Genomic DNA, 26,648 nt, shown 5'->3' on the forward strand with positions numbered 1-26,648 from the left:
TGTCTTCATCTACTCTGTCGTCCCACGTACATGTTTTCACTACACCTTTAACAACAGCCATTATAAAACATCATCACCTTACCCAGGGGTGACGCCAGGATTTTTTTTTTTTTGCCGAGTGTGTGTGTGTGTGAGGGGGGGGGGGAATCCACGACAAGTGAGTGCCTTCAGAGGGGCAGGTAGGCTGGGAACTTATGCGTTGTGTTCTGTCTATGCTAACTCATGGGGGTAAGGGCAGGCGAAAATTTTTTGAGGGGTTGGGAGGAGCTTTAACTTTTTTATACCCCCGTGGCGCCAGACCTGATCTATAACCCTATAAAAACACGTGACGTAAGTCCGGCTTTTTTTCTACGGCATGCATGGTAGCATAACATTACAGAGTGCTCACATCCTGACCGCGATTCAGAAGGGGAGCTTTGTGAGAGTATCGTTTTTTTTTTTTTTCAGATGGCCGCCTACGCTTCGATCATATATGACAGTCGCTCAAAAGGGAAATGTGGCTGCGGTAAGATGGCGAGCTCTCACATTTGTGATAAAAGGGCACAGTATCAAGTGTTCTTTTTCTTTTGTTTTTAAGAGGGCACAAACTCTAATTGGCTTGATGTTGGAAAGAATGTTAGAAATGTTGTCGGTGAACGAGCACTCTCAACAGCTCGATAACAATTGATGGAAGTGCAAAATGTCGATGTTGAAGTTCAGGCGAAGCCTGCGTAGCTGTGCTTGGATTCGGCCTTTCCGGCTGCCGTCATTTCTATGCTTACACGCCTGAAATTTCCCCCACGAAACTTCTTGTTGAATAAGTTATACAAAAAAAAAATCGCCACGTAAGAAGGTACCGATAACTCGCAAAATCTCGCTACCACTCAAAAAACTGCAAACCTACTTACTTGGGCGCCGTCGTATCAAAAGTTCTTACAAAGGGTGTCATCTTGAGAAGACCCAGTACAGAGGCGAAATATGTCAGCACTTACTAGAATATTCTCATATTACCGTATGATCAGGTAAACCGCGCATCACGTGTGTCCGTGCAGTCAAGCGACTGCATTAAAAAAAAAGCCGAACGAATAATACAAAAAAGAAAATGGTAATGAAACGAAGCTTTTCGAGCCATCCTGAAACAAGCTATAGGAGGCAAATCAACGGAACCGAGCAGTCGATTGACCTAAAGAGCTCTCGTATTAGTGGACTCAGGTGCAGCTTCATATTTGAAATAGGGAGAATATTGAATATAAACTAAGTGCGTGGCCTTGCTTGTGGCCAGCTAAATGGCTCGCCCGAGCCCCAAATTAGGCTCACCTGAGCAAATGCCATGAACTGTGTACGACATGCATGGGAAGAAGAAACTTTATAATATATTTTCTACCATATGTCTTGGTCGCGTACTCCTGACGGCTGTATTGTCAAAGTAAAACGATGATGACTGCACTAGATTTTATTACTGACGCGGCATCACCACGCATAATCATTTTACAATTCTGAGCTCATAATCTGTTTCAGCAGATGGCTGCAATTGTGATATTGCAGTCGTTACGAAAAACAAAAAACAAATAACCACGAACGATTTTAGAAGTGAGAATTACCCTGAGATGTGAACTGAACTGGTTGTCTGCATGTGCTTTGTTTCTATCTTCCTAGCTGTTTCAATAATAATTAATAATTACTTCTGGAGTTTTACGTCCCAAAACCACGATATTATCACGAGAGTCGTCGTATTTAGTGGCGGGCTCCGGAAGTTTGTCCACCGGGGGTTGTTTAACGTCCACCTAAGTTTAAGTGCATGGACATCAACCATTTAGTTTAGATTTTTTTCCTTGCACAGTAACCATAGACGTGTGAACGGGCAGATGGGAGGAGTTTTGACTGCCCCCCTCCCTCCAGTACGCGTAATAGGGGGGCGACGCAATATCTTCTCAATACACCGACTTCTTAGTAAGGGCCCGGGGTGCTGTGATGAACTTTCGCCTGCCAGGACAATCCTTATGCATCGGACAAACATAATCCTACATTTGCCGAGTTGTACCGACTCGCTCAACTTGCCATTCTTCTGCCGAGTGAGAGGTGACTGTGTCCCGTTCTGAGCCAGCGGGGGAGCAGCAAGCCTTCCTTGGTCGACCGAACTCGGATGGTAGCAAGAGCTAATGGTATAGTGGACTGAGAGGTACAGTTAACATTTACGCAGCTTGTCCGTATTCAATGTTTTATGCTCTCTTTCTCACTATAAAAAAGAGAAAGAAAAAGAAGCTTTGTGGAAAAAAAAAATAGGCTTTTACGACCTTGCTTTTATGTGTGCTTGCGAGAAATGTTTTTGTTTAGCGTCAATTTTCACACGTTCACCTCACGACTAAATTGATCACATCTTACAAGTAAACATAGATGTGTGGTGTTCAACCCTTCAATGGAAATAATTTCATAGGCGTGCGCAGGGTTAGGGCGATGGGGATGCAAAATTCAACGCAGCCCCCGCCCCTTCAACCCCTTCATCCCACCACTTCCATTAGTCGAGTCCTAAAAAAAAAAAAATAAGGTTTGCAATGAATGCAAAAATGAAAATGAAAAGATCACGTGCTGCTAGCAATGCCCTGCCTTCAGTTCCCGGTATTCCGAAGATGAAGGTGCATTGTAAACTCTTCTTAAGATGCAACAAATGCGTTCTTAAGCCGTCATTATCGTCATAAACTTGCCATGGCCATAAAATTGCACTCTCTAAAGAATGACAGAAGAAACCCCGACGGAGTAAACGTAGGAGGCGAACTTGCGAGGAGGAGGGTGGTCATTCTAACGCCGTCCCCACAAGGTCCCCACGCCGTCCCGACGACGTCCCCACATTATCCTTCCTTTCTCCCTATACTGTCTGCTCTCCTATGCAAAATTAACGTATCAGTAAACATACTTTACAGGGCTTGGCCTACGTGCAGCGTACGCAAACGTATTCCTTTCAGCGTGCAAATTACCGGATGTATATGCACGTATATGAAAGGGCCAGCACAACATTAGTTTGTTAATTACACGAAATTACATACTGTTACTGTGTGGCCATGTACAACGCCTCCCGGGTTCGATCAGGCTGCTTCCTCCAGCCCCCGAGGACGTTTCTAACGTATACAGGAAGAATAAAAGAAAGAAAACCGAGTTTTGAGTTTAAGCACCCGGTACTCCGGGCCTCGTCTTCGTCAGTCGACGTAGTCATGGACTAGAATTTTTGAGCAAGTACGACATGCCCGCTCCAAGACAGGGCTATGCCGCGTGTCGACGTTGCCGCACTTCCAGTTTACGAGTCAGAGTTCTCTATAGCCTTACAATCCACGCTTCGGCGAGTATCAAAAACGTCCCTTGTTCAGTCGACGCGTCTTTTGAGTGCTTGTCTCGTCCAAACTCGATGCCCGTTTCAGTTCCATTCAGAGGACACCATAAAAATGATGCACGCTTAGGGCGAACAAAGTTGCGCTAAACGGCCTTAATTTTCACGGTCTACCGTATAGAATGAACCCATTGTCCCAGCAACGCCTACTTTTGCATTCAGTTTCATTCAGAGTGTATTGGAATCACAACGGTGTTCGTTTTGCTAAACCGCAGGCAGCCCAGTCTAGCGCTAACATACGCGATAGACAGACTTATTGCACACACACACACAAAAAAAACTTTTTTTCGTCAGAGCTTCCTTCCTTCGTTTGGGCTTGTTCTTCATACATGCTTATACTAGTTATACTTACCCAAAACATGTATCATGTATGTATCCACAAGCGTACGTTACCAAAAAGTTCCGGTTAACAAGACTCATTGCTAGCAGTTGTGAAAGGACAGAAATCGGAGTGACTGAAGCTTTCCATATCATACAACAAGGCTGAAATGAATTTACAAACCATCCACCTCATTACTCGATGAAGTGTCATTTTTGGTTGGCCGTTTGGCCAGAGTATAGATACTAACAGAATACTGTGAGAACGAACATGAGCAAGATTTCTATATTTTAGATGAATGACGATGATGGTGATGACGACGACGACGACGACGATGATGATGATGATGACGATGATGATGATGATGAAGATGCAGGTTGATGGCAGATCTACCTTGGTAAAATAGCCTCGCCTAGTTTCCTCCTTTCCAACTATGTTTAATTAATGTCCATTTTAAAGCGAAGCAAAGGCGGGCTACCAATACGTTGCGCCCACACGACGCAATAATGCACAAGCCAGCGGCCTATGATGATGGTATAAAGCACACGCATGTCCTCATAGTGGAGCTGTGTATATATACGCCTTTGTTCGGCACTGAATGAGATCAGTTTGTAGATGTAGCCATAGGTCGGCGAAAAATTGTGGAGCTCACCAAGACTCACTCATGAAGTACATTTGACGCTTGGCTCACTCACGAAAATATTCTTCATCTGGACTCACTCTGACTCAGACTCACGGCTCGATCTTAGCTTGAGTTAGTTCGAGTGAGTAGGTTCGCGAGTTCGTTAGACTAAAATTGGCTTCTTCGACCACAGTTTAAACAACAATATTTCACGTAATTTGTGCCCTTCTTCACGCCGTCTCACATAGTATCTTCGAATAAGGGTTGAGAGTGCTTGGAAATCAGTAAGGACATTTTTCATCGAAGATATGACAACATAATTAAGGTGTATTTATCGAGAACTTTCCTGGAAGATTCGGAGAGGGTGGGGGGAAGTCGAGGCACCCCCTACGTAATTCGCGCTTCTGATCAATAAATATTGAAACGGTGTATGAACGACACTGCTTTGGAATACCTGTGAGGGGACGTGAGTATAAACGTGAATCCAGGTAAGGCTGATAGTAATTGTGAGGATGAGTAGACAGAATTTAAGGTCAGCTAAAGTAAGTGGAACACACTGCGAATCACTCACGAAATATTGCGAATGAGTTCTGCGGGAGCCCGCAAGGTGGCGGAAGGGTTAAGAAAGGGAAAGAAGAGAACTACCCAAACGGGTGGTTGTTTTTTTTTCTTCCTTTTTTGACTCAAGAAATATATGTTGCGCTTTAGACTCACTCTGATTCAGACTCGGCAACATTTTTCTGAGCTGCAATCACTCGTACTCACACTCACAAAAAATTTCCATCGGCCAAACTCACTCGGACTCGGAATCACCAAAGTATTACTCACCCAGACTTACTCGAACTGACACACACGGCTCGATCTGAATCTGGGTGAGTCCAAGTGCGCAGACTAATGAGTTCGCCGACCTGTGGTTGTAGACTTTCCTGTCTGCAGTGTATTTTCTCCTTGCCTGCTTCACGCATATCTTTAGGCATAATCATCGTGCTAGTCAGCATTTAGACTCAGAGCCAGCAGCCGAGGCGTGGGATGTGGAGACGATTTAAAAATGTTACTAATATCTTACTAGACGGAGTGACTTTACTGTGCCACGCATTTAATAAGAGTGAGGCAGATGCAGACGTATACTATAGTAATGCGAGTATATTTTATGACGTTGTCATAGGAGCGCAAAGCCAGCAACCATCCATATTAATCGGCACTGATATGGATGTAAGTATCGTGGGACGCGCCAGAATTATACCTTTTCATAACTGTGTAACGTTCAAGTGAATATTTGATTTTTGGTATAGTCGTACATGATAGTTTGTATCTACCACTTAGCATTATTGAAGATTCCACTTCTGCCAAATTCTGGCTCAAAATTTTCGTTTTAGTGATGACTCGCAAACTGCTTTTGAAACTCTAATGTACTTTGTGGGAGAGCGCGCGCGTCCGTTTTTATTTTCTTAACGGTGACGCGATCCCAGTCTCAACACGGGGACAAACCGGTCACTTCGAAAGAGAAGCGTAGCCCCTTTTTTGAGAACTTATTAAACCCCGCAGCATACGCTTCATCAAAAAATTTGTTCCAAATCTGCATGTTACACCGCAAATCTAGTCGAAAGGCGTTAGGCTTGCGTCTGGAGAGAGTGAATGTTTATTTGATGTTCTGAACAAGAAAATTGGTGAATGGTATTCTGGAGGTGCTGCGTTAGAGTGGCTCGAGCGTGTAGTGGAGGCGAATTAGCGCATCGAGGCACGTTAGACACAAGCGCCATCTGGCAGTCATCTCCGAAAACGAAGGCGCGCAGCCCGCCGAGAAATATGCGCGCCAGTCTCGGAGGTGATAAGGTGTAGAACGCAAAGGCCACCACCGGGACGTCGTAGCAATGCGGTGGAAACACCTTTTTAAGCATCGCGTTGCACTGTCAGCGCAGCACGATAAAACGCTACATTCCTTAGAGTTACTTGTGTGTGCCTTCTCTAGTATAAAGGCACACACGCAAAACTTTGAAGTGTTGCTATGGCGCCTCAGATATGCGCAATAATTGCTTTTTAATTGACAATCGCACAACTATGAAGGCTAAACCTTGAGCAATATTGGTGGGCGCTGCGAATGGGGTTGGCCGTTTAATGCCGTTTGAGGTGTCGTTAGGACAGACAAACAGACAAATGTACAGACAAGCAGACAGACCAAAACTTTTCCGTCGAAGGTCCAATGAAAGACTATCGTCTTTAAAAAGACTATCGTCTTTAAAATACCAAGGATTACGCCCGCTGCCAGCTTGCGCTACTCTCGAGGGAAAGGTACTCTTCCCTGGCGAGGGGAACAACTCTCTCCAGAAGAAAGCGAAAGCAGAAGAGTGGTCAGGGAGAAGGTCTCTCTTGCGCCTGTGGTCTCCCTTATCACCCCGAGTTCTTGCGAGCAGGACTATCTCTCTGCGCGACATTTACACGCTCTTGGCAACGTAGCAATAAAGTGTGTTTTGTTGATGTAGCCTGTTTCATTATTAGCCTGAACCCGTCGTAGCTGCGATTAATCACGCTACGGGAAGGAGACGTTGCAGGTGCATGGTACGACTTTGTACAGCTGTAACCGGAGCTAGGTTGCAGCACCAATCGTGCGGACCCCGGTAGAAATACTCGCATTTTGAAGGCTTGATTTTGGAAGCTATACACTGCGCTTAACTGACTTCACCCGAAAAACACGACAGTCCCATGGACCGTCATATACCCTCGTCCTTGCTGCCTTCCTGTCGTGGTCATCAGTCTCATCACCCAGGCTATAGCATTATACGCTACGAGTTCGGACGTTTCAGCCCGTGTAAAAACTAGCAACAATTTCTTAGCCGATAAATCATCTCACTCCCTGATGGTTTCTAGCGCATGTTTATTATTTTTATTTTCCATAATCCAGGGTCACATAACCATACTTGTTTTCTTTATTGTATATGAACGCTTCCAAAACATTGATTAAGGCCTGTTGGCGCTAATTCACTTTTGATTTCGCTATTTCGTAAAATTTTTATGCGCAAATACAACGATTTGTTTAGGAAATATTAATTCGGCTTGGTGGTACATCACGTTGTATTTTGATTGCATGACGTTCGTAAACAGTATCTTAAATACTTGCAAACCATTTTGCGTTCCACTCTGTCGTACATCGGAATGGGGTTACCGTGACTGCGAATAGTAACTGCAACGATGGTGTTCAGTAGTCCGATGGGCCATAGCCAATGAACAACAGCGCCGGGTTCATGTAAAAAAAAAATCAGCAGATCTCACGCATTCTGTAAAGTTGTTTCAGGCGGAACAGTCAGCTAATAGCTCTCTATGCTGCGATTTTCGGCATTGAGTCAAGTGTCACAAGGTGGACCAACGTATTTCTGTATTTTGAGCAGTTGTGTGGACAACAGGCCCGTCGACTACTTCGGCGCTTAAAAAAAATAGCTCATAGTCTGACGATCGTACATCAGTCCATTACAGACCATTCTACACTGGCACCACAAACTGCTTCCCGTAGTCGCAAGTGTTAGGCTCGTGTCGACGGTACAGGATGTTCACGTAGGGTACGGTCTCAAGCGCCATCTTGTGGCCGATGCCGTGCCCTTCCCCGGCTCCTGCCAGCAGCAGACCCGTGAGACCCTTTTTGTGAAATGGCCCGTACGCCTCGAGCAAGCGGTACACGATGCATTCGGCGATGGTCTCTTCGTTCGCGTACACAATCCTCAGAAGGGCACGGCCGCTAATGTCCGTGCTGACCACTCCGTAGCCTACCACCGACCTGCAGCAGAGAATTCAATGAAAATCAGTGACGAGAAAAACAAATTGGAAGGGAAGGTAGAGTTCACCATATTTTATGTATATTCGTGCGTGCATTTTCATGCGTGTATGTAAATACACCCATGAAAAATTGAAAACATTCAGTAGGGTTTGAACCCCCCCCCCCGTTTCTGGTTACGCCACTGATGAAAATAATGTGCCTTGTGGCGGGACACACATTATACCTCGTTCAGTGCTCTTTTTGAAGACACCCAAACAGAAAAGTTTTCATAAGTATTGAAAGTTGGTGACAGCCAATCTTCAACAGCACCTCTTTCGTTAGAAACACATGAAATAACAAAAAAAACATGTGATGCTTCGTCCTGTAGACGCTTTGCATTGTTTAGACTGTCCCTGTCAGAAGTGATGCCACTGAACACGGAGCTTCGGAGGAAGACTGAGCCCTGTAAGTTCTAAGGCTGGAAACAATGTATCCACAAGCGTACTGTTCTATTTCGTTGTACCAATGTTTTGGACTTCAGCACTTGATTGCATTATTGTTGCAGGAGGGATGGGTTTATTACTGGATATATGAAGCAGCCTAGTGATGAGAACGCCGACAGTCAGGCATAACTAACTCCATGAAAAATTCAGCTCTTCCAATTGATCCTGTACGTCTCTCCCACGAAATGTCCCTACTGCAATTAGAATTTACAGCAAACAGTACGTTTGGGACACAGAGAGAGAGAGAAATTAAGAGGAAAGGCAGGAAGGTTGATCTAGCTTTGTCTCGCCTGGCTGCCCTAGGCGTGGAGTGGAGGATGAAAGGAAAACATTAGCTATGATATGCAAGAAAGAACAAGAAAAAGAAGAAATAACATTTAGTTAAAGAGATGTCTATTACTCAGAAACTGTAAACATATGGTAGCGAATAGCAACTGCAGTGCTTGCAATGGTTAGTATTGTGTTAGCATTGTTCTTGCCAAATTCATACACACCGTGCGATGACTAATGGTTTGTCTTACTTCAAAAAACAACTGTTTCAAATGCGAAATAAGTAAAACTTTAAAGCCTGCTCCACGCCGATAAAAATACTCGGAAAAAGAAGCTGTTCTAACGATCTGCGCATCTCCACCACCATCATATCATCATCACTTCAAGTCGTAACCATGATTTAACACTAATGTCATCATCATCATAACACCACCGTTTCGTTTTATTTTTTATTCAATACACGCTCTGATGGCGTGACCTGCGTGACTACTACTACTACTACTACTACTACTACTACTACTACTACTACTACTACTACTACTACTACTACTACTACTACTACTACCTTTATCTCTACTACTACTAGTATATTTTATCTCTATAACGTGTACTACTACGACGACGACGACGGCTACGACAATGGTAGCTGTAGTATTGGCGTCACATCATAAAGACATCTTCACTGTAAAAAAACAAAAATTCTTACCGGTTCTGATCGTCTCGTCGCGCTACCACTACGGCATTGCCCTTTTCGGCCAGAACAAGACCTATGAAACGTTTCCTGTGGAAGCCAAACACGGTGGCGTCGTAGTCGGCGATGGCGGACACCGTCTCGGAGTCGTCTTGCACCTGTACAGCCTCCACCTGCACGCCCTCCACGCTCTGGGTCAGCGAGGAGATGTCGGCGGGTCCCGGCCGAATGTAGCGAATGGTCTGCGGCGATACGCACTCGAAGCCGAAGCGCCGGTAGTACATGGCCACGTGGAATCCACCGCAGATGAGGAACGCGTTTCTGTCGGCACCGAGGCGCTGCTCGACGGCCTCCTGCCAGAGCCTGGTGGCGAGCCCCGACTTCTGGAGCTCGGCGCGAACCGCGTGCATCATCACGTACGCTAGGTCGGGGTGCAGGTCTACGACGGCGAGACTGCCCAGCACCTGACCTGAGGTGATACGAACATAACTTCTGAGTCACCCTCCAACGTATTTGGGTTTTCGTATCTGCGTTGAATATATTTATTGTTCTTGGGTCACTTGTGTGTTATATATACCTACAAAATTACAAGGGTAGAAGTAACAAATTTATTCGAAAATAAATAAGTTACTGCAGATCTCGTCTTGTCTGAAACCGCTTGTACGTCATATGTTCTACAGATGTGCACATCAAAAGAGAGAGAGAGAGACAGTCGTCATACATTGACCACACGCTAAAAGGCACGCCACAGCAAACTGAAGCAATGGTGTAGCCAAACAAGAGGGGGGAGGGTAACCCCCTCTCTCCTAAACTTGTTAATATTTCGCAAAACGATCTACTTGTTTGACATGCAGACATAATCGGAAGTTTTGCAAACCGACTTTCTTATTGGAAATGTTTGCCCAGCTTCGTTGCTTCAAAAGTTGCTTAGTTGAATGTGCCAAAATAGGCAATTAATCAAAAGACAGAAACACAGCGTTTATCACTCCATGCAAGAGTAAGCAACATTCCTTTCGTCTCGCCGTCATATAGTGCGTCGGTATATTTTACAACTCTGTCTAGAGATCTGGGACACCCAGCAGATTTTAGGCGAATAATGTACAGGAAAGCTTGGACGCACAATATCAGTATAAAGAAGCGTTAGTCAGCTCTAATCATCATTGTCCTCTTCTCACTGCGTGAAAGCATGAAAAGAGTGTTCTGCTGCGAGGCTCTGGTTTATTGCGAAGGCGGAGTGTGGTGAGTAACCTTATTTGCATCATGTCAAATTACTTCTCTATTCTTGTTTCATGAAGTGTTTTGCGCTTCCTGAATCTTTGAGATGCACGTGGGGAAAATCACGCTAGAATAACTCCGGTAAATATGTAAAAAAACATAATCGTCATAAATAATCATCCTTAGAACGTGAACTGCCAAGAAAAGGTGGCCCTGAAATATTTATCCACTTACTATTGGTAAATGGTAAGCAAAACCAACCCGACCTTGATATAGAGATTCCAGCTAGCCATGATGCCATCTTTAACAGACAATTGAGAAAACAGATGGGAAAGGTAAGGAAGTTAACCAGGCTGAGCATTGTTATCTATATTGAACTTTAGAAGAAAAAAATGGGGTGTAGTATGGGGGTGAAAAATAAAAAGGAGGGGAGAAGTTCGCGCTCTACACAGACACGTTTCCCGCCGAAAAGTCACTGATAGTCCAGTTCACACGCCCATGTGGTGACGCGTAGTTGTCACCATGAAACCTTTACAGGCAAGGAGTTCAGATATTTAAATAGTGTCACGTGGTCGTGACGTGGACGAAAAGAGCCGACCGTAAAGGAAGCTCGTCGGCATTTATACAAGCACCGTCGAATATTCTAGCGTTATCGCTAGCGGTCGCGTAGGTTGCAGAATAATCGGTAATGCTCGCAATATGTGCGTAATCTTAACGAAACAATCTACTACAGTCCTGAAGCTTCTCGAACACTGCAGGCACGGTTTGCACTGAGAATTACTGACAGTGTAACGGGTACGTAACACAACTTCGGAGAGAATATGGTAATAGTGAGAGGGTACTTTGTGGAGACCTTTAAAGATCTGTTTACCATTTTCTTTATTCCCACATATATCATACAAAAACAAAGCATCAAAATATTGTGGCTAACACATGGAATTTCCGAAATGCATCTGAAACACCCTATACCTTAGCAGCAACGCATAGGTCATTAATACGCACCAGAATTTACGTGACACTATAATTCTGAATGCGAGAAGGAGGGAAAGAACGAAACAGGAAAGGCAGAAAATGCAGAGATGTTAGCCAGTTCAGAATAACCAGTATGCTGCCCTACTCTGGGGGCAGAAAGGAGGGAGTTTCAAAGCTTCAGATGTTAAGGAAGACGAACCCGAAGCACGCACACAAAGTCGCAGCAGGATGCGTAGGATTCTTTCAGATATACCTGAGGGGCTCCTTGTCAAATTAAGCATATAAATGAAACATAAACATCGTTTCAAAACAAAACGCAGTTAAAGTAGTATAATAACCACTGGCGTTTCAGTTCCCGAAATTAACGATATGATTGAGAAGGACGCCATAGTGTAAGGCTCGGAAATTCCTAAAACCTACATCTATAAGTAGACTGGCCTCGCTTTCTCCACCCTTCCTATACTGCCCCTTCTGTGGATCCGTACCAACAGTGTCCCGCTCGGCGTTGGAATGCCCTGCCCCATGGTGTGTTCCTCCCATTCCCCCCCCCCCTCCCTTCCTAATCTACATTGCTTAGCCAAACGGCGGCAGGAACAGCAGCAGCAGCAGCAGCACGCATAGCGTGCTCGCTGAATCGTGCAAGGCAGGAGCCCTGGACTTGCCCCCCATCGCCCCTACTATGGTTTTCTGCCTATTCACAATAAAAGTTTACTCTCTCTCTCTAGGATTTTGTCGTCATCTAAATGCGGATTCCGCGGCAAAACAAAAGGTGCTGGGGTCAAAGACATGCGCTCAAAGTTTAAAAAAAAAAAGCGAGATGCTTCAGCGAGAAAGGCTGCGTACGGGAACAATCAATAAAAATGTGTGCCTCTTCTAGTTTATCGCTGCAGTTTCAGTCTCAGTGTTAGATAGTGTTCGATAGCTACCACAGTTCTACACAATGTATGATGCATTCAACGTGTAAGTCAGCGAGAAAAAAAAATATGACCACTTTGTAAACAAGACCTTGTGTAAACAGGAAAGCGTGCATTGACTGGGTCCAAACAAACGATCACCATGTCGGCGAACGCAACGGTGTGTGCGACGCGCATAAGCAGTGACCTTTGAAAGAACTGATAAGGAGAACAATGGCTCGGGGTATACATCCGCTGCATGCGTTGTGTCAGTTTATTTTGACTCAAGTGCAGTGTCAGGCTAAACAATGAAGCAACGGTATTTCTTTTTTACTAAACACTGCGGAGTTCAACTCAGTCCTTTTTTTTTGTGCTGTTATACGGTGACGTAATTTCGTTCACCAGGGCTTGAGCGAACCGGTGAAGCAAGAAAATAAAAAAAGACGCGGCATGCTTTCTTTGCGTATAACGTCAAGACAACACGTTGATTGTCAGTTTACAGCACATCAATAACGTGGTGCGTTATCATTAAGATATCTGCGTTAGTGCGACAGCTTCAGTTTCTTTTATACTTTCCGGCTTTGCTTATTATTGCTGAGAACACAAGTCCGTAAATAACGATTGTGCACGCGAATAGGATCAACTATTTATACACCGTGGAGGCCGTGGTAGAGATGAAAATGAGGTTTGTTCACGTATATACGAACTTTTACGAAAATATAATATGGCCCTTAGTAAAATAAAAAAACATTCGATTATCTGACCACTAAGAAAACAAAAGCTACAATGGCTAGCTAGCACCCGGACATGTCAGGATATGTAAGATTGGATATTCATAAAATAGTCGTAATATTATACCATCAGTGGTACGGTATAACTAGTTGTGCACAAGACCCACGGCAAAGTAAGACGCGGATGGGGGTGGGGGTGGGGGTGGGGGTGAGGCATCACATTTGCCAGCAGGGTTTTGTAACGTTGAGGAAGTACTACATCGTGACTGTATAGTTCAGTGGGCTAGCTGGGAGCAGAAAGGTTACAACGGGCACAGACGGAGACAATAAAGAAACAAGGCACAGCGCTGTGTCTTTTTCACTTTGTGCCCGGCCGCTTGTGTGTGCGCTGTAATCTTTCCGAGGCATTGGGTGCCTCTGACGTGTGCGATTTGCATGTTTTTCTTCGGTAGCATTTGAGTGACTTTTTGCTTTTGGACTGGAAATAGAAAATTTCGCTCGAGTTGTCTGTGGGTACAGTGATTAACGAACGCGAAACAGCAATGGGCTGTCCAGCAGGCCCACGAAGCGGTCGCCAGGTACTCCCTGTCGATGCCTACGTGGGAGACGTCCGCTACGCGCTAAGCGCGTCCTGCAGGAATGAAATAAAGTTTTTCCATTCTATTCCAAACAAGAGTGTGAGCAGACAAAAGAGAAAAGAAAGAAAACGTAAGCTTGAGCTTCTTGGCAAAGCCTACAATACTTATCACCAATCTTTAAAAAGCAAACCTTACCATAAACATCGCGTACAGTTCAGTCCTTTTTACAATGTATACTAGTTATATGTGTTTCGTTTTAGCTATTTCAGGCATGCAGTTAGCACTAATGCCTTCTATGGAGACCAAGCTCGCGTTAGTTCTTCATATACTGCGTCTTGAAATTTGTCCGACACTTCGCAACAGGTGACGTTGTACAGCGCTCAAACGACAGACCACACTTTACTGCTCACCATCCTCGGTGACTGCGACGTAGATACAGTCCGGGTCGTACTTGGTCAGCGCGTCCAGTGCCCCGATGCCCAGTTGTTGGCCATAACTTCTACGCAACTCAGTCACGCCTTCCTTGTCCTGCTCACGCATCGGTCGGATCGTGGCTCCTTTTTCCTCCATGCTGTCCGCTCAATAAACTCTTGTTAACGTCCTACTCGTAGATCCCGAAAAAAGAAAAGCGAGTGAATAAGCGCGGCTATGGGACGTAGTTTGTATCAACTCAGCTCCGCTTTCTGTCCAACAGCGATCAATATTTTTCCACGAACGGCCCTTGAAACCGTCAGCTATAGGTTCGAACTGAAAGTTTACTAAACGGATGAGATCAGGAGCATCCGTCAGTTCCGATGCCGCGCGCCGAGACCATGGACGCGGAGGGGAAAGCCCGTTGTGTGTGAGCCGCTGGCGAGAGGTAATGGAGAGAGGCGTTGGACATCGAGCCCATGAAGCAATCTTGCGGGCTTATCGCTCATCGGACAGTTCAACGTGTTATCTTGCGTGCCCCGTGTCCAGTCTATTGTGCAGCGTTCGTTAGCGCACGATGCGGTAAACCCGGCAGTCGTGCGCAGGAGAGCCGACGAGATAGGCGAGTTCCCTATCGAACTTGGAATCGTTATCTAGAAAGAAATAAACAAAAGAGAGGGGGGAGGTAGGAAGTATCTCAAGTGCTAATGCGCCGCATACCTTTGATCTCAGCAATTCAAAAATGTTGGCAAACGAGAGCCTGCATTCGCAGCAGTGATCGTGGGCTACGTGTGCTTCTGGAGATGAGCCATTGCCGCAGAGATCGCCTCGTTATCACGCCCGATCTTCTGCACTCGAACGTCTCTACTAAAGGGTATTACGCAACGAAAGCGTTTCGAATACACATGCAGGGTTCTAGTTCGCGTTGCAATTCATGATAGCGATGCAGCTGCACCAATGTGGTCTGTGAAATTCTAGTAATAAGGGAAACGACAGAAAAAGGGTTGTGATGCATAGGCGCACGCATGAGAGGATAAGGAAGGACCCCAAATCTTTACAGAGTTGGACATGTAACGTCACTGTGTAAAGTGCAGAGTTATGGTCATGAAGGTTTTCGACGACAACGGCGATAGAATATCCCCGATATTACATTCCAAGAACCGTTTACTTAGGTGAAGGTGGCAATTTCGGCTTGTTCGTATATCATGATAATTGATGGTGGCGAACACTCTTAATCGGGTCCTGGTTATATCTAAGAAACTGGACGAAATATGTCCGGTTTTCTGTATATATATCCAGCACTTTATGCGGCACTTGATTTAGAGTGCAGGCTAACGACAAGGACAAAATGGAGACACACATGCACATTCACCCTGTGATGTGTTGCGTGCACCTTTCTTTTGTCCTTGCCCTTAGCCTGCGTAGCCATCAATTATCTGTTTACCTCAGACTAGACCGATAAGCGGGGTCAAGGGGGGGGGGGGGTGTAGGTAGGTGCGGTGAAACAGTGCTCTCACTCTAATGGACAACGCTGTGCAAGCTATTGTGTGGGTTTCATCCTTTGGAGGCCTGATGGAATGCCGCAATTTTAATCACTTTAAGCACTACATTGACAGCTTTAACAGTTAAGGACTATCCTGAATAAAGTTAGTCCCCATAGTTGCGCCTTGACGGATGAAAAAGTGGCCAATCCAACCTCTTCTTTCTTCAATAAGTGAGCGAGTGAGTGAAAAAAGAATCAAACCAATTATAGGGCCCTGAACACCTATGAGACTCCACGTGCTCAGAGAAGCAGTTATTTTCTACGCCAAACAGTTATTCCGGTATACGTATGAGAGACTTCTGTTCGGTGTGCGCCACACCCTACATACCTCAAATTCTGAAGTACTAAATAGAAACTCTATGGCATAAAAAAGCTTTACCTTGGACCGAGACTAGCTATTTAACTGCCCACCAAGTAAGTCTACAGAGATACCGGTTGGACTGCTTAGCCCTTTCGTATACACAATAGAAACATTAAACAGACTAAAAAGAAGCAACAAATTATAGCCTCAAGTAAAAGTTGACAATAGGTTATGACCGTCCAGGACAAACTCTGATGGCCCAGAAAGAAAAAAAGAGACATACGAAAATTGAATGGGCCTTGCCAAGATGGACAATCATTTCGAGAGATGAGAAGCATAGTACGGCAGCAGCACAGAAGCAAGACGAGATTATCACTGGGGAAAGAAAAGAACTTGGTGAAGAATCAAGCACGTGCAAGAAAGAAAGAAAGTGTTGAGCTGAGAATGAGAGTGGGTCGAGAAATAAAGTCATGGAAACAAATGAAAATCACAATAGCTCCGAGTAATATTTTTTTCCTGGGTATACGGCAACAAGCTGTGTAAATACTGCGCTCACTCCAAGAGCTAATGCACTTTTTATGGCTGCCTGGATCGTGGTTGCGTACACCACCACAGAGCAGTGATAATAAGGCAGCATATATTCTGTGAGAACCACCTCTTTTTTTTATTGCGCATACTGCTGAATAATGCAGGGAAGAGGAAAACAAAAATGACAGCGGCAGGGTGTTCAAAAAGAACAAGGGTAAACTTACTGGGCTACTATGGAATGCTCGTCTGCCCCTCCTATTGCATTTATTTCCTCCTCTCTCATAGTACTTTCCTAATTATTATATTCGCCTTTTATTAGGCACAGATCGGTACTATACTGTGACAAATATTTGTGAATGACGAGAGCAGGCAGTTAGCAGTGCATCTAACGAAGACATTTCGCAGAGGCTGACATAACTGTGGGCACAGCTACGTTGAAAAAAATGACGAGAAACACCTAGAAAGAAAAGTTTAGTAAATTCGTAATACCGGAAGACTTATGGCACAGGAAACAGGAATGCCCACTCCGGAGTTTCTTAAAAACACGAGGCTCTCGATCTCGCCTCGTACCTCGCGTTGGAGGACCAACGCCAAAAGGCACCAAAACGACCCGTTAGGCCGCAAAACTGCCGAAACCGGGGCTTTACGGCGCCTCTTCGCCCTCGTCGTGGCGTTTCAAGTCGTCGCCGACGCCACCTCCGGGTCCCGGGTGCGTCGGCAAGAGGGCATCTTCTGCAGCGGAGACAAGTTCGCCACGGGTCTCCTGCGAACCATCATCAGCGCCAACGTCGAAGTGATTCGGAGAGCGGAGCCGATTAAGGTTGGTGACCTCGACCATCTGGGCCTGCTGTGGCTGAGGAACGGTCGCGCCTTCAACGTGCACACGGTGAAGCCTTTCGCGCTCATCGAGAGCGACTGCGACAGTGACGACCAGTGGATCAGGACAGTTATTCCGTTAGCGTTGGACGGACCAGAGTTTCACTTTGACTGGGAGGCGCCCGGTGGCCTGTTGGGTGGTCTGTTTGTGCTCTCGTACGAGAAGGTTGCCGCCAACGTCACCATCGAGATTCCCAAGGTACGGAAACAAACCGGTGAATCGCATGCTGAATTGAAGAGAGACAGTGGCACGAAACAAATTGTTCACTGGTTGGTTGGTTGGTTGATTAAGTTGTTGATTTATATATGCCCCACCTAAACAAGCTCGTATATGCACTTTTGCGTCCTATATATAAATTTTGTGATGTAAGCATACTCACGTTTAAGTCTTTTAAGTTTCTGGGTCAAAAACTGTACTTTCCCGACAAAGTTTTTGCGTGATACAGATATCAGTACCCAGCCAAAACGAATACTAATGTTTATTTTTTTTATACGCCAATTATACTCAGTAGCAGAGAAACAGATATTTCGAACGTAGTCCAGCTATGTCTTGCATTGTTAACGAGCGAGGTGACTGTGGTTCATTGGACGCACCTTCATACCTTATTGTGCTCTAACCTATAGCCTTTGCCCCTATACGTGCCCGACTCACCCATTTCTCCGTCCACGTATGACCACAGCAAATAACACACACATTAAGGATATGTCATTCAATGAGTGCATTTCTCTCTGTTGTTCGACTGCAGTACAAGCTGCGCGGCCAGGCGCGCACTCGCGTGACCGACTACAGGACGGTGGCGAGCCAGGGCCTTGCCTTCGGCAAGCCGGGCGTCACGAGTGGGCCCTCGGCAGTTCTGGCGACGCTCTTCACGGCCCTCAACACCATCTCCCCCAACGTGGTTTCCGACTTGCTCGACATACTAATACGCAGGCTGCTGCAGCGTTTTGTCCAGACTGTGTCCTTACCCTTCTAGGCATATAGAGTTTCCTAAAATTAACTAGAGGGGGCTCTGTCGCTGTGATCGTTCAGCGATCATGGGAGTGATGGGCAGTACACACTTTTGCCCAGTCTTCGTACTTGCGTGCGGCGAATTGTACTTGCGGCTTCGTTTATTGCTTTGTTTCGGTTTTGTTTTAAAATAAAAATTCAACCTTTGTGAACTTCGTGACCCGATTTGGAAAGTGAATTCTAAAAGAATAAGGTGGTGAAGCGCAATCACTGAACATTTGCTGATTTTTGTTTCGTGAGAAAACAGCTTCAAACCACACGAACACACACGGAGCCAAAAGCAGGCCAAAAGTACGAAGATTAGACAAAGCCATGTACTACCCATCATTCCCATGCTCGCTGAAGCGCCGTGCGTTGCAGCTCCCATAGACACTAGCGCCAGAGTTCCTTCTAGCGTATATTAGGAAACTCTACGTTTCTCGGGAGAAAAAATCAGCCCACTTCGGTCGTCATTTGTTGAACTTTATTTTAGCGCCATTATTAGCGTATAAAAATAAGCAGTATTATAATGCATGCATGCACACACAGCGCCTTCTTTATGCATGCATGCGTGCACTTTCTGAAAATCATTTTTGTGGATGCTTGAAGCTCGCGATGCATGTTCAGGAGGGCGAATTTTCCTCCGCACTTAAACCAAAATGACACCTAAGTTGTGATGCCCTTTCTCGAATTCTTCTTTGTGTTTAAAAGTCCGTAGTATCTTGAAAGCATAAACAGAATAGAATATACCTTATGCAGATAGCATACAATCATTCTATTTTATTGCGTACTTTTGCCGGCAAATGCACTCTTATACTATTGAGTAGCCAATAGCAAGAGTATACGCTGACAATATTTGTTTCTGAACAGCTTTTCGACCGGGAGCGTTTGTTTCTTTTTTCCGCAATACAATGCAAGACGTAGGACAATGCGGGATATTTTAATCAGTTGAATTATAATTGAAGGCTAGTTAGTCATTTATTGTTTTTTTAATGTGGAAGACGGGGTGGGGTGGCAGGTGTACATCCCTATGGTCTCTAACAGAAGGTTGGCACACAGAGAACACTACACAGACACTATTTGACGAAGGCTATTTAAAACGGTGGCGAGGCTGGGGGCCTTCGATTCTAGTTGGCAGAAAAAGTCTATAGAATGAAAGGGGCTACGAGTGTTTTTAGTGCACCAAGTAAAATAAGGGGCATAATCAGCATGCAATTCACTACTGCATAAAAAAAGTTGTCCACAACATTGGTTCCTTTCTTGAATTTACTTGTTTCTTATTCCTCTGTACATGCTGGCTGTTATGTCCTTATTTTATTTTTGGTGAATATTATGAGAAAATTTTGACGTACAGTGCTAACTTTCATGAAAGAGGACACGCAAGCGCATAGCCTGCGCTGTGTCACGGCAGCCCACAGCACCATCAACCGGCAGATAAAGAAAGTGCGGCCGCTTTTGACGTCATCTGTTAGCAAAAGAAACAACAAGTCATGACTGTTGGACAAGCGCTGCTGAATTGTGATCTGGTCTCGCAACGGGCTACGAGATGGTGCTGTAGGCAGCCGCAGCAGAGCGCCAGCCACGTGCTCGCGCGTTGCCTTTGATAAAAATTGATACTGTACATAAAACGTAATTGATCCCCTCCCCCTCCTCCCTGCCTAAAAACGTCTGGCTACGACCTTCGCCTCAGCGCTTAGAAAGGCATCGGCGTGGTTGCGACGTAGTTCCTCAATATGCGGGTCAGTATGATCTCGAGGAGCCGCGTCTGCACAGACGGTATCAGGAGCTGGAGCAGTGCCAACAAGGAAGTCACCGCTGTCGTGGCCGGAGGCATCCCCGAGAATTCGAGCCGAAGGTTGTGCACTCTGCGAACGTCGGCGAACGGTACCTGCGGCTGGACCTTCTCGGCACTCTTTTTGATCTTCGGTGTGACGAGGTTGATGTCGACGTCCAGCGAGTCCACCCTGACCGTCAGCTGACCACCGGCGAGCAGGTTGCTGCCCAGCGGTGCCACCAGGTCGAACACGATGTAAGGCTTCTCGAGGTTCAATCTGAACACGAGGTTCATGGTGGTGTCGTTGCATTCGCTGGTGAACTTGTCGCGGACCTGCGCGTAGTAGACCCACACGACTTCCTGTTGAAACGCAGGAGTCAGTGTAGCATAACACGAATTGCTACTGCGATTGTCAAGCACAGACTGCCATTATAGGCGTTACAAATAGGCTGGTAAATCTTAGCAAAGAAAAAAAATACTGTATTTTATGTTACGAGTCCCTGGCCAAACTTACTGATTGAGTGAATGCGCATACGTCAGGAAACAAAGGACGTGACCTTGATGGTATGCAGATTGTAGACGCGGCCATTTCTCAGCCATACAAGACCTAGGTGCTCGCTGTCGCCCACATTTAGCGGCTGGGTGGCTCGAATCAATTCCCGGTTCACGTCCATCACGTTCGTCATCAGCTGGGTGAAGCTGTCATCGCTCTTGCAGATGAAGCGCCACTGACGACGCACTCGCCGCAAGGGGCGCTGTTCCGCCATCTCCGCGCCTTGCTCCGACATGGAAAATAGGGCTAAAAATATGTCAAACAAAGCATCAACAGTTATTGGGGCGAAGCCCGGCATTTTCAAACGCGGAAATTGACTGTTGGCGTCGTTGTTGTCAACATAAGTCATGCCAAAAGTCATAACGCGAAGACGTCGTCGTATGACGACGTCATGAGAACATTCGTTGACTCATCATGCTTTCAGTCATCATGACGTCACATGTGGACGTTGAACCTCGCGGTGTTTCTCTGTATCTCTCTCTAGCCAGTAAACCATTTTAGACAGTGCTGAATCTTCGGAGTAAGCGACGCCGGCATCTATGTAATCGAACTAGCGCTGATTAAAGAAGTAGTCATGTGACTCGTTTTATGGGTGCCGACTGTTGTGAGCCGATGATTTTAGTAAGGAGTGTTCGTAATTTGTACACCACTGGCTGCGCTGTATGTATGATAGCGAATCGAGTTTCCTTCAATTGAACCCATTTGAAACCTTTTTATTAGTTGGAATGGCTGGCATGGCTGTATGCAACGTCTGTAACTTCAAAGCGAATACCACTCATTGTGCCACTTTCCTCAAGTTTGGCTTGTCAACCTCTCCATCACACTGTGAAAAAAGAATATCGTGTCCTGTCAGTATTGACGTTAATATAGAACCTCGTCTATCTTTTCAATTTTAGTTTAAACAGCAGCGGGATCGAAACAGTTAGCTACGAAGCGATGCCATATACTAGGGACCATTTCAATTTTTCTTTCTATTCATTTCTCTAAAATTTTCAGCAACGCAAGAACGGAATCGATAAACTCTCTGTACTCACCGATCTCGCACCTTCCTGCCAGCAAAAGAAGAGGCAACAAAACAATAAATTCGACCAGCAAACGAACCATAATGAAACAAGGAAACGAAATTCGAAAGCGAGACGCGCGAGACATGGCTGCCGAAACTGCGAGGTGAGCGATTAAAAACGCATGGCGTTATTATTAAACAACGACACTCTTCAAGCGAAAATTTTGTTGGGAAGTTTCTCATTGGGCAAGTGATTTACTTTTTTCTTGATTTTCTCGAAAAATACACCCTTAAGTGCATCTGCGGTTGAATTCTATAACGAAGTGTTCGAAGAGTAAATAACTGCGACGGGTACGCAGCTGTCTCGAGGCAGACGTGTGCTCAGGCGGCAGCTAATACGCTCCTAATTAGAAACCGCCTTCGTGCATTTATTCGGTCGGCGCTTGATTGATTCAAGTGCCCGAGAGGCCGTCAAGCAATTTAGCCCGAGGTCGCAAAGCTCAGAGAGCGGAGATGTTGAGTGAGGGAAGCTAAATGGCAGCAGAAAATCCAATCAGCTGACCCCGGCGAAGGGTTTGAGGAAAAAGGAAAGAACTTTTTGAATAAGTATTTACGTGTTACGCGAGGTGAAGTATAGTTTTCGCTACTTACTTAACTTACCTTAGCTTACACTAGCTATATATTTCAATAAACAATTATTGTAAGCAGAGCGTTCAATATATGCTTCTTGTATTGTTAAATATGTTCTTTCAAAGAGAGATTTTCATTACTAAACTCATGAAGAAAAATCTATGCAAAATTAGTTTGTAATAAAATAACAATAGAAGCCTCATTATCAGCGTGTGTGACACTAAAAGGTAACTGCTAGAGCATATCTTTACTAATTGTTTGTTATGTTTTAAAGTTATCTTTTTGGTTCTTTCTCTTCTTTCTTGGGTGTAGGCCTCATGCTAGCATTATGTAAAGGGACCCTGGAACGGTTTTGACAATTTCGCCCAAGCACATTGGGCTGGTAGGCATTGGGCTGGTAGGCATTGGTCTGGTAGAAGTTCAAAGGGTCATCCACAAACCAATTTGAGCGCTCTGAGTAAACTGTGTAATTTATTACAACACTTTGGAGCTGCGAATCACAGAACATCGCTGCGGATCGTTGTGACTCGGCAGTTTTCAACCGCCCATTCACACGGTGACATGCTCTGCCCACTTGACGTCATCGTGGCTGCTGGTCTCATTGGCTGTGGAACGCGTGGCTAGGATTCCGTGATGGCGGTGCTTTGCCCCGAGTGCTCAAAGGAAGAGTTGAGGTGGTTGAGAGTAAAAGGCTGAGGGTAGGAGGAAGGAACCTATTTATAACTCATAGCTCCATTAAAAAGAGGTGTTTCAATAGAAATATGGTGCCAATGATTTGTTCCAGTATTGGTATAATGAAAAACGGAATGTAAAAAAAAAAACGCTTCAGGGACCCTTTAACCGCGACATGCAGACGCCCTGTTTTCTGTACTTTATGTCATAAATAATATGCAACGCGTACATGTATGCATAATTTATCTCCTTGTGTGCCCTGTACAAGAGGTCCAAATTTTTGACAAGTAGAAATTACCTGTTTAGAAAAGGGAGGTGGGGGGCTTCCTTTAATTTTATTGAAGTAAACATTCAATTGCATTGAAACACTGAGGTAAACTACTGCGACAGAATCCCTCTAAAAACGTAGCCTAAGTTTCGGATCTATGAAACCTCACTAGAAAATGGGCTGGTTTCATTAGTGTTTTGGAGGACCAAATAAAAGTTTATCCAATCCAATTAGAGCAAATATACATTTCCCCAACACCAGTGTAGAGTAGTATACCGGATACTAGCATCTGGTTAACCTCCCTGATTTCCTTATTTTTTTTTTTTTCGTTTCTCTCTCGTTCTAACGGAGAACCTTGCTCACATTATATCTCTCTATGGAAGAACACCGTGACCTTCACGCATTGCCATTTACTGTCTGTCCTTTACTCTCAAAAAGGTAACACGAACAGCATTCCCAAGTGAGGTATACTTTTTTACTTAACCCTAAAGCAAATATCCTTTTCAACTAAAAAATTCACATACAACGTTTTCGTTTTAAAAGTCGTAAGAGATCTAGGTAGCAGAACTTTTCGTCTAAAATGCTATTTTCTCAGCCTGCAGGCGTTTAGAAGGCGGTGCGTTAGTTTAGTTGGCTTCGATTCGAAAACACGCGTGCCGCGAAACGTGAAATTTGTGGACGGATGTGTGTGACGCAGACAGACCGCCAACGATGACGTCACATCCCGCTGCGCCGGATGCGATAGTGGCTCGCTAGTGGGGTGAAAGAGACGGTGGGCGGCTTTCAGTATGAATAATGAAGCAAAGTTTCAAACCACAGATGCATAGGAAGTGTTCTGTTAAACTACGGAACTGACGTGTAAGCTTGTATACCAGTCACAGCTTAGTAAGTGTGTCGGAATAATATGGCCAGAAATCCTAAAGTCGGTATTCGTCACCTAGTTCAGACACTGACATTGCTTGGTTCTTGAACTGAGTGTCCTCGGTCGGAATTTTGTTCCCAGATGCTCTATAGTTTAGTCTATGTCAGTGGGTCAACGAAGATTCGTCACAGTCGGCTTAACTGTCGAAAATCGATTCCCGGCTGCGGCGGCTGCATTTCCGATGGAGGCGGAAATGTTGTAGGCCAATGTGCTCAGATTTGGGTGCACATTAAAGAACCCCAGGTGGTCGAAATTTCCGGAGCCCTCCACTACGGCGTCTCTCATAATCATATGGTGGTTTTGGGACGTTAAACCCGACATATCAATTAACTGTCGAAAAAGCTCGAGAATGGTAAAGAAACCTGCGATTGACAGAAATTGGAATATCGAAGCTTGGGATGAAAAAAAGAAAATCGATAAGCAGGGGTTGTGTGCTCCAACGCACGTTTCGACAAATGGATATGTCTTCTTCAAGCCCAGAACTAATTTCCTGGAACTGATTTTGCTTTGATTGACACGTGGGGTGTCCCAAAACCACCATATGATTATGAGAGACACCGTAGTGGAGGGCTCCAGAAATTTTGACCACATGCGGTTCTTTAACGTGCACCCAAACCTGAGCACACGGTCCTACTCCATTTCCGCCTCCATCGGAAATGCAGCCGCCGCAGCCGGGATTTGATCCCGCGACCTGCGGTTAAGCAGCCGAGCACCTTAGCCACTAGACCACCACTGCGGGGCGAAATTTCCTGGAACTTATTTCAAGGCAATCAGTTCTAGTTTCGGAAAACACAAGTTCACTTGTCTAAACGTCTGTTGCGATTTTTTTTTATAGCATCCTTATGCTGCATATTAGAAGGCGATTTCACTGCGTGAGCACAGTTTTCTTTATAGCTAACTGTTGCAGGAGGATCAATATTCATAGGGCTGTAAAGTGGGCTGTAGAGAGGCGGAGTGCTGAATAATAATTTTGACAGTCTGATGATAACTTCGTCAAAAGTCTAAATCGCATGCCATTCGTATTTTTTTTTCCTTTTCACATTTTTTTTTCGCGTGTACACGCTCCCGCCAACAACAGTGAGCCGGTGAGGCACTATCCCTTCATGAGGGTCGAGAAATTGGGATGACACTCAATATGACGACGATGACTCATGTTCACCAGCACATGGCTGAAATTGCTTGCTTGTAAGCGTAAAGAGTGAAGCTGAATGGAAGCATGACGGTAAGGAAAGAAAAAAAATACACAGCATATCCATGGAGGTTTGGTGGGCAGATGAGATTAAGACGTTTGCGGGTATAAATTGGCAGCAACAAGCACAGGACCGGGTTAACTGGTGGAACATGGGAGAGGCCTTTGTCCTGCAGTGGACGTAGTCAGGCTGATGATGATGATGATGATGATGATAATGATGATGATGATGATGATGATACACGGAGTGAATGATGATCAGTGGGGCGAAGCATCCATCACTCCGTCCGTGCTTGCGTCCGTCCGTTCGTTCTTGCTTCCGTCCTTGCGCCCGTTCAAGTGACTGTCCATGCGACCATCCGTGCGTCCATCTGTCCATCCGTGCGTCAGTCCGTCCATCTAATAAACACTTCAAGTACCGCCATCTCGCATCTTTTCATCATGTATCCATCATATACAAGTACCGCCATCCAGCGGACGTACTAAAACCTAAACAAGAGGTGGCTACTACTACGATGACGTCACGGGACGTATGACCCACGACGTAAGGAGCTTCGCCCCTAAAAACAAAATGTTAGTACAGCTTGCACTGAATCTTGCAGGGCTAAGTGAGAACGCTGGTAGACACTTTATCTTCTCTAATTAACCATTTATACAGAATGTGTCTGCGGTGTTTGAGCACGTGCTGGCTCGTGGTGACGACATCGCAAACCTTGACCATGACAACTCTGCTGTAAAACTCTCATAGCACGTATGAGCCACAGAGTTTGGGTAAATAACGCTACTCATCGCACTGGTCCACTAAAATTTTACAAGAAGACGCACGGGTGGCATACACCAATCAAGATTTCGGTATACAGACCTAAGCTAAAATCTAAGGGTCTGTTATGCACTCGCCCAAGATGACTGCAAGGCGAAAACCTTCTTTATTTAGTAGCATAGCACCTTCTTCTTCTTCTTCTTCTTCTTCTTCTTCTTCTTCTTCTTCTTCTTCTTCTTCTTCTTCTTCTTCTTCTTCTTCTTCTTCTTCTTCTTCTTCTTCTTCTTCTTCTTCTTCTTCTTCTTCTTCTCATCATCATCATCATCATCATCA

At 45.2% G+C, this 26,648-nt stretch overlaps 1 protein-coding gene across 1 annotated transcript; it reads right to left on the reverse strand.

The window, feature by feature from the left end:
* Nucleotides 1-7,647: 7,647 nt before the first annotated feature.
* On the reverse strand, nucleotides 7,648-14,689 carry LOC119188202 (uncharacterized). Its single transcript, XM_037436132.2, has 3 exons — nucleotides 14,308-14,689; nucleotides 9,524-9,977; nucleotides 7,648-8,065 (listed from the first exon to the last, which is right to left on the reverse strand). Exons 1-3 carry the CDS (start codon nucleotides 14,465-14,467, stop codon nucleotides 7,774-7,776), a joined length of 906 nt encoding a protein of 301 aa, XP_037292029.2. The 5' UTR covers nucleotides 14,468-14,689; the 3' UTR covers nucleotides 7,648-7,773.
* Nucleotides 14,690-26,648: the final 11,959 nt, after the last annotated feature.

The sequence above is a fragment of the Rhipicephalus microplus genome, chromosome 1 (assembly GCF_043290135.1).
Source record: "Rhipicephalus microplus isolate Deutch F79 chromosome 1, USDA_Rmic, whole genome shotgun sequence".
Classification (NCBI taxonomy): domain Eukaryota; kingdom Metazoa; phylum Arthropoda; class Arachnida; order Ixodida; family Ixodidae; genus Rhipicephalus; species Rhipicephalus microplus.

Bases quoted from the DNA above. Each gene is read 5' to 3' on its own strand.
- LOC119188202 (XM_037436132.2), bottom strand. From the start codon at position 14,467: ATGGAGGAAAAAGGAGCCACGATCCGACCGATGCGTGAGCAGGACAAG. The intron at 9,978-14,307 runs GTGAGCAGTAAA...GTATCACCTCAG, and splicing joins CGTCGCAGTCACCGAGGATG to GTCAGGTGCTGGGCAGTCTC. The intron at 8,066-9,523 runs GTAAGAATTTTT...TCTCTGCTGCAG, and splicing joins CGACGAGACGATCAGAACCG to GTCGGTGGTAGGCTACGGAG.